General features: G+C 49.5%; 1 protein-coding gene across 1 annotated transcript; it reads left to right on the top strand.

Moving 5' to 3' along the window:
* The first annotated feature begins 296 nt into the window (after window positions 1-296).
* Window positions 297-8,635, top strand: LOC112544589 (uncharacterized). Its single transcript, XM_025181076.2, has 4 exons — window positions 297-415; window positions 2,111-2,171; window positions 3,461-3,531; window positions 7,874-8,635. Exons 2-4 carry the CDS (start codon window positions 2,126-2,128, stop codon window positions 8,633-8,635), a joined length of 879 nt encoding a protein of 292 aa, XP_025036861.1. The 5' UTR covers window positions 297-415; window positions 2,111-2,125.
* The last annotated feature ends 265 nt before the right edge of the window (window positions 8,636-8,900 follow it).

The raw sequence follows: 8,900 nt of genomic DNA, 5'->3' as shown, positions 1-8,900 counted from the left end.
TCAACTGCCCCCCCCCCCCCCCACTGACTTTGCTGGTTCTAGACTAGCCCCTCCCAGTTACTCGGGGAACAGAGATGATCTTACTCTGAGGCTAATATACTTCCCATCCATTACTCTCCTGTATCCTCTGACCCAACTCTGTGGAATAGATCCTTGGTCCTCTGTAGACCTCATGACCTCAGCTCCTCAAGAGGAGAAACTTGCTTCCCCCAGGCAAAGGATGCTGCCTTTTGATTTCACCAGTTACCATGGGGATGGCAGTTGATTCTGAGGTCACAGGGACACATCATCAGCAAGGGAAGCAGCAGCAGACGCTGGGCTGGGCTGACATTCAGCTCAGAGAGGGGAGGGTGGGAGAACAGGGTATGGTCTCTCACGGGGCTCCCAAGCAAGTCACAGAAGCATCACAAACCAGGTCAGATCCTTCTTTTAGAAAAGAGATTCTCCATCCCCTGAGGGAAGGGGTCCTACATGGGTGTCAGGGAGTTGTGAGCCAAACGGGAGAAAGGCAAAAACTCCTGGAGACTCCTTGAGTGGTTTGTGGCTACTTCCAAGATGGATTCAAAGAGCCAAACCATTCACGCCACATAATGCAACCAGCTCTGGGGATACAGACGCCAGGATGCTGAACGGACATTTGCTGGCCAAGACTAGTTAAAGGACTCACACCACGAGATCTCGAGGGCTTCCCATGGTAGACTGCAACCGTTTAACAGACCCCCATGCTAGAGAATGCAGAAGGCAGCTCAATCCTTACCCACCTCACCTCACCAAGATATTAGGAGTCAGCTGGGTATGCGGTCGGACTCTGAATCCAGCCCCAGACTGGAAAAATCTCACTTCTAGGTCCCTGACATTTAACCCAAATGTTCCCTTTGCTCAGTTTCTTCCCATGACACTTAGTTATACAACCATGGGCCATGCAAAAAGCAAGGCTTCCTCCTCCTGGGAGATTGGATCCTGCCCCAGGGGGTTCTCAGGTTCACTGAGGGATTCAAGGGCATTTCATTGAACTGGAAGTCAACCAGACTTGGCCAACGTCCTTTCTGGGGTCTGCAATGGAGGGTGGGCCTGGGATCTCAGCGCAGAGGGGCAGCACTAGCCAGGGGCACAGATTACAGTCTGTGTGGCTACCCTTGCAGAACGAGCAGGTGAGGGAGAGGCAGGTGGCATCCCTCGCCTTGCTCACCTCAGCAATGCTCTGGCCTTGAGGTTTACGCTCCTCGCCCTTCCGGACAGCTCACCGAGTGGAGCACGGAGGGCTGAGCAGACAGCTCTTTTCTGGAACTCATGCCGCTGGCTGGTCCACTAAGATTCACTCAAGCAGCTGCTAAGTGTTGGGGGCGGTTCTCTGAGCAGGGATGTACTGGGCACTGTGGGTTGGTGCAATTCAGCTCAAGGGAGCCAGACCGATTTACACCAGCTGAGCATCCAGCCAGCTGTATTTGCTGATGCCGCTTTGCACCACTGCACTGCTACAGTGGGGTAGCTCAGGGGGAGGGGAGGTTGTCTAAAAGAGGCAGGAGGCTGTCTGGAATCAAGGAGGGTTCCAGGCTTGTGCCCAGGCTGCATATTGTTAAATAATATTTATCAAATATGTGCGGCTGAGGTCTCACCTCTCCTGCCCCAGTTGTGCAGGTGCCACACTCTCTTCTCTCTCGTTTGTAAGTGAATTGGGTGGTTGTGAGAAGGGGCAAGGTGATGCCGTTAGATGCCTCCTCTGAGACCGACCAACAGCAACGTAAACACGCCACACACTGCTCCACAACGTGTTTAACTCTGCTTAGGAGGATGAGGGTGGAATTCAGTCTCTAGGACGCATTTCAGTCCTTGGCCTCTGTACTGGTGGGGTTAGAAAGTCCTTCCCCTGTAAACAGGGGAGGAGCCTAGGACTTTGCAGCAACCAAAGACCCTTTAACAAAAGCCCAGCTGGGGTGACGTGGGAGAAGACAACCTAAGGCAGACGGAAAGGGGAGGAGATGGCAGATCCCATCTCTTCTAGCCTGAGTGGGTAGGCCCCAGGGACAAAACACTATGAAACAGGCAACATTTTGCCCACACATCCAGCGTTGGGATGTCAAACTTTGCACTGTTCCTCTGCTCCTCACAGGGACTTCCATCCACCATGCTGCTGCTGATTCTGGTGGCGCAATTGGTTATGCCCATTCCTGGTGAGTGTCACCCTCAGCGCTGCGGCCAGTTGGAGTCTTCCAGAATGTAGCCATGTTCTGAACGCCCCAAGCAGCTAGAGCTGGTCTCAGCTATTAGCAAGAGCCAACAGCGTCTTCACAGCAGAATGCTTCCATGTACGGATCCCGAACCCTGAGGGTGGAATTTTTAACTGAGCTTAAAGAAGCCAGCTCCTACTAGAATTCTGTAGGATTGCAGCGCCTAACCCCTCCCATGACTTATAAATCCCTCATCTCCTGCTGAACTCAAATGTCTCAACAGCAACTTGGGTTTATTGGCAGCATCCCCACCAGCAGAAAAGCCACAGGATTTTGTTGGGCAATCCAAACAAGGCTAGTGGTAACCTCTGTTATAGGCTTTCCACCCCCAAAGCATGGGATGGTCCTGCAGGAACTCTGCCTCAGTTTCCTTCAGAAGTTCCCAGAAAAATGCACCCTCAGAAACATCTTTAAAACAATGTCCCCCAGTGCCCCTGAGTCTAATTTATTTGGTAGAGTCCAGCTCCCACCACATAGCCTCTTACAGTTGGTTTGGGGGCCTTCACTTCCACAATCCTCAACTTCTAGCCTCCCTAGCCTGGAAACTCACCCCTTGAGATCAGAGTTTCCTCCTAGGGGCTGAAGGCTGGGCTGAATTCTTCCTCCCAGCAGCCCCTCTGACTCCACACCAAGCCTTGCCCTAATTGGGTTCCAGAATCCACCAGTCACATGACCTTAATTTTCCATGTTTGAGATGGACAGAGCCTGTGATATGGCAGGTGCAATTGATCATGGGCAGCAATCTCACTGCTTAAATGATACGTGCAAAGGGAGGTTTAGGTTGGACATTAGGGAAAACGTGCTACCTGTCAGGATGGTTAAACACTGGAAAAAATTGCCTAGGGGGGTTGTGGAATCTCCATCACTGGAGATTTTTTTAAGAGCAAGTCAGATAGGAATCTATCAGGGAGGGTTTAGATGGTGCTTGGTCCTGCTGTGAGTACAGGAGACTGGATTAGATGACCTCTCAAGGTGACTTCCAGTCCTAGGAGTCCATCCAGTATTGTGGGTATGAAAGGCAGGTGCAGCGCTACTGGCCAGTTTTAAATCAGAAGCCAAATGGACATTGATGTTCCTGAATGCGCATTTTAGAAGGCAACAACAGGGGGTGAACATAAGGAGTGTATGTAGGTGCCTACCCCCACCCTACTGCTTCCCAGTAATCCCTGCCAGAGAGCTGGGAATTCAAGAACTGCAACTTTAACAAATAAATGCTTTTGTATCGGAGCCAGGGAGAAGCTGGAGTTTCTGGACAGCACAAGAGACTACGGATGATAGTTTTTCCTGGTATTACTCTTCAAAGGTACATTGCAATACATTCACACAGTTAGTAGTATAGGTGAGACCTTCTAAAAGCATCTCCCAACTCACAGGAGAGCCAGTGGTCTAAATGTTCTAGTTTAAGCAGCAGTGTGGGTAAAGGGAGAAGATAAAGTGATGTATTGTTCTTCCATCGGGCACACAGCCTTCAAGCAAGATCTTTGTCCTGCTACTCAAATATTGACATCTCTTACTGGCATTCACGAAATAGTGCTTTGCACAGAACTGGTTAAACACATCACAGAGAGATTCAGGGGATACGTTATGTGATGTACAATGGTGGAAAAGCAAAATACAGTTACTCCTTTTTGACCCCAGCAGCTAGTCACAGTTTGGGGCCCTGAGGATGTTCCAGTAGGAAGGAGAAATTAGTGATCGTCGGGTGTCTGATGGAATTTACAACTATAATGATATGCCCACACCTAAGGAAAAGGGAGTATGTGAACCCACACATGAGCTTTAGCTAGTGCCTGCTTTTTGGCAGAGGTGTGAGTTTGAAGGAAAGCAGAACACGGAGGAGTAGAGGGATGCCCAGACAGCCTAAAAGAACAGCTGAAAACACAGTGTTTGATCCTGGAAGAAACCTAGGGAGAGGTGTCTGGGTCAGAGGTCCAGTCTGAAACGACTGCACAAGCTAAATAAACTGCATTTTAGGGCCTCAGCTTATGAAGGGCCCTCTAAATTAAAAAAAAAAGACTAGTTTTAGTTGCAGCCTCACCTGTGTACTGGTGTGTAGATAGATATAAAACTTTACCATTTCGGTTAGAATAATACACCTTTTTGGATGATGCTATGGGGCCTCAAACTTGACATCGCTTAGCGCCTCAGCATGTCTTAATCGGTCTCTGCCTGCTGTGTTCAGAGACACAGGAGTCGGTAACGGATTCTTTTGCTCATGGCACCCTGAGCAGTCTTTTCAGACTGGATCTCTGACCCAGGCACCTCTCCCCAGGTTTCTTCCAGGATCAAACATCATGTTCTGCCTTCCTTCAAACTCACGTCTACCAAAAAGCAGGCACTAGCAAAAACTCGTGTGTGAGGTCACATGTTCCCTTTTCCTTAGGTGTGGGCATATCTTTACAGCTGTGTGAATTGAAGGGTGAGAAAAGACCTGGGGATTGAAGGCAGAAAAGGACCTGGGGATTACAGTGGATGAGAAACTGGATATGAATCAGCGGTGTGTCTTTTTAACCAAGAAGGCACAACGACATATTGGGGTGCATTAGAGGAGCATTGCCAGCAGATCCAGAGAAATGACCATTCCCCTTTATTCAGCTCTGGTGAGGCCACATCTGGAGTGCTGCATCCAGTTCTGGGCCCCCTATTACAGAAAGGATGTGGACACATTGGAGAAAGTCCAGCAGAGGGCAACCGAAATGATTAGGGGGCGGGAGCACATGACCTATGAGGAGAGGCAGAGGAATTTGGGCTTGTTTCGTCTACAGAAGAGTGAGGGGGGGGGGATTTGATAGAAGCTTTTAACTCCCTGAAGGGGGAGTCCAAAGAGGCTGGAGAGAAGATGTTCTCAGTGGTGGCATATGGCAGAATGAGGAGCAATGGTCTCAAGTTGCAGTGGTGGAAGTCTAGGTTGGGTATTAGGAAAAACTCTTTCCCTAGGAGGGTGGGGAAGCACTGGGATGGGTTCCCTAGGGAGTGGGTGGAGTCTCCATCCCTAGAGGTTTTTAAGTTCCAGTTTGACAAAGGCCTGGCTGGGATGATTGACTTGAGACAGGTCATGCATTGGGCAGGAGGCTGGACTCTGGCTCCCTGAGGTCTCCTCCAGCCCTAGGATTCTACATGAGTTCGTACCTATTGATCTTATTTCACCCAGCACATAACAAATATTAATTTCACCAAATTCTATTTGGTTGTAAATCCAACAGGAGACACTCAACTGAAGGGAATTCAGTTAGAGACTGATGTCCCAACAGACACCCAGGGTAGGATCGAGGGAAAGGGGGAAAGAATTTAAAGGGACAGAGTTGGATGGCCAACATCATATGAGAATTTGATGATATTGACCTGAGACATCCAAGTGAGAGGAGGTACATAAGAACGGTCATATGGGGTCAGACCAAAGGTCCATCTAGCCCTTGTTAAAAACAGCAAGCAAATGGTCTGGTAGCACTTAATAGACTAACAAAACATGTAGGTGGGATCATGAGCTTTAGTGGGCACAGCTCACTTCTTCAGATAACTGGAGTTATGACTAGAGGATAAAAAAACTCGAAATAAATAGGAGAAGGGAAGGCGGGGGAGGGGAGGAGAAAGATGCTCTGTCACCCACCCCCCTACCTCTATACATAAAGTATCAGGAGACAGGTTGCTAAACCTGAGTAGATAACGATCCAAGTCAGTGGATGGATTGCTAAGGCAGGAAGGATTGAGAGAAAAGACTTCAGGGGGTCCCAACAATATTAGACCCTCTGTCCGGATCTGTGACAGACAGCTTCTGTCATCTGGTGGTGTGCCTCCCTTTTCCCTTAATCAATCAAAGAAGATCATTTATTGTAGGTAAACCGAACATACGGAAAATTTATTTAGGGAAAATTTACAAAAAAAGAGAATTCAATAGGTAACAAGATAGAACAATTTAAACAAAATCAGCCTTTGGCTGAGTCTAAATAATAAGGTAAGTATAACGGCAAGTTTACAGAAACCTTCTTGACAGTTCCCAGATGGTCGCTCAGGACCTCAGATCTCATGGCTCCTGGAGAGCCTTGAGAGGGGAACACTGAGGAGAGCCCTTGTAGTCTTCCCCGCTGCAGTTGGTAAGTAATTGGCAAGGTTGCTGGCTGTGGTCTTATGTAGAGTCTTCCCTATGGCTGCGGCTATCTGGTCCGGAATCCAGATGACCTGGAAGGAAAACCCCGCACAACCTGCCGCTAGGATGGGCAGGCCCGAGCTGTTCAGCTGCCAGCCTTTTATGCAGTCTAAGGCGGGAAACCCCTGCAAGGGAGAACCCGCAGAGTTTGCCCCTATAGGGAAACCCGTTATGAATTTCTGAGGTAACTCTGGTTTTGACTGGAACGTGCTTGCCTCTCTGCTGCAAAAAGGCGGGAAAACCTTGGCCTGTCAAACCCAGTGTCACAAGACTGATCTTCCATTTTGTTTTCAAAATGGATGCCCTTTAATACCTTTAAACATTACCAACCTAGGATTTTTACCCTTAACATGCTGAATCTTATCTTCTGACAGTGGCCAATGTCATCTGCTTCAGAGGGAATGAACAGAACAGGGAATCATCAAATGGTCCATGCCCTCACGCCCATTCCTAGCTTCTGGCAAAAAGAGGCTAGGGACACCTTCCCTGCCTACCCTGGCTTATAGCCATTGATAATCTATCCACCAGGATCTTCCCCGGTTCTTTTCCAAATCCTGTTGTAGCCTTGTGCTTCACAACATCCTCTGGCAAAGAGTTCCACTTGGTGGCTGTGTGAAGAAATACTTCCTTCTGTTTATTTTAAACTTGCTGCCTGTTAATATGATGTGTCGAGTATCAGAGAGGTAGCTGTGTTAGTCTGAATCTGCAAAAGCGGCGAGGAGTCCTGTGGCGCTTTATAGACTAACCGAAGTGTTGGAACATAAGCTTCCGTGGGCAAAGACCCATTTCGTCAGATGCATCTGACGAAGTGGGTCTTTGCCCACGGAAGCTTATGCGCCAACACTTCTATTAGTCTACAAGGTGCCACAGGACTCCTCGCTGCTTTAGTATAATGTGGTGACCCCTAGTTCCTGTGTTATGAGAAGGTGTAAATGTAAAATTTGTAATGTAAAAGGTAGCTAAAGAAAAAACAAGGGGAGCAGCCATGTGTTGCTACAACTTTCACAGCGGAGTCTTGGAGCGAGAGGTGCAGGCCAGTTAGTCAGGTTGGGGCAAACCCAGGACATATGTAGAGGGTGCGAGGCTTTCAAAGGCAGTCGCATGATCAATGGTGTCTGCTTCTGCACTGAGATTAAGGAAAATAAATATTAAAAGTAGCAGGGGAAGTCACTGACCATCCCAAAGGGGGTTCACATGGATGGTGTGGGGACCAAAGCTGGCCAAGCGTAGCCATGATTGGGGCAGGAATGCTGGAGGCTTAGGAGTGAGAGGAGGTAGGGAGAAATGAGAAGCCGGAGCAGGGCAATTAGCAGCCCCAGTGCTGTAAAAAGAGTGGCCCATCCCTGGCATTATGCGATGGAAAGAGCCGACAAGTCTCATGGGCGTGAGACAAGATGGGCCCCAGTGAGAGTTTCAGGGCTGTTCATGTGCAGAACTCTCTCTCGTGCCTGCCGTCTGCGCTAGTCTCTCTAACTGCTGTACTCTGCGCTGTGTGCATTAGACCGTGGGGGAGAGGCTAGACGAGCACATCAAGACCGTAGACAGGCATCTGGACAAGCACATTGGGACCTTAGGCACATGGGTCGACCAACACCTCTGGAGCCTCAACAAATGGGTGCAGGAGCACATGGGCACCCCAGACAAGTGGGTGGATGAGCATACAGAGGACCTGCTTGGTTGGCTGGATGAGCACGTTGGGGCCCTCGACAAGTGGTTGGACAGACACGTTTGGACCCTGAACACATGGCACGAGGAGTACATTGAGGCTCTTGACAAGAGGCTAGGTGAGAACGCTCAAGAGAGGTGCCAGAAAGACCACACGGCAAACATAGTGATGTGGCTGGACCACAACAACAGAACCCTACACGCGTGGCTGGATGAGAATGTCATGATCCTCTACAAGTTGCTGGAGGAGTATGATGGGGCCACGGACAGGTCCCTGGTAGACTACACAGAGATTCAGGTCAAGCTACTGGAGAACCACGTCAAAGTCCTAGAAGAGTTCCTACGCCGGACCCTGAGAGCCACCAATGCCTGGCTGGAAAGACATGCCAGGGGCAATGCAGGGCCCTCCGACAGACATGTCCAGTGTCCAGTGCAGGGTATATGTCTACAGGAGCAAGGCTCTGAAACGGCCCATGACCAGGGGCCAGAAGATAAATACATTGCAGCCATACAGAACTGGTTGGGGAACCATGTTGGCACCGTGAAAAGGTGGCTACAGGAGAACTTTGGAGGTCAATACCAAGAGAGCCTGATGTAGGGGTTCCATACTGTGCCCACAAGGAAGAACTGTGCACCCCCTCCACTGTGAGCAGCATATTACCCTGATCTATTCATCAGCCCGGGGGCAGCCACCTGCCCAGGGAGCAAGGACTGGAAAACACTAACACGAATAAACCTGAACGCCAGGCCTCTGCTCTCTGGCTTCTTCATTCACCTTTGTTGCACCGTCTTCAGTTCTCCTCCTTTACCCTCGTCTCCTCTCCCGCTCTGACGATCCCGTCAGTCCTCTCACACTGCGTCTT

Source organism: Pelodiscus sinensis, chromosome 17, assembly GCF_049634645.1.
Source record: "Pelodiscus sinensis isolate JC-2024 chromosome 17, ASM4963464v1, whole genome shotgun sequence".
Lineage (NCBI taxonomy): Eukaryota > Metazoa > Chordata > Testudines > Trionychidae > Pelodiscus > Pelodiscus sinensis.
Note: the sequence above shows the minus strand (reverse complement) of the source record. Positions and strands in the feature narration are given on the sequence as shown.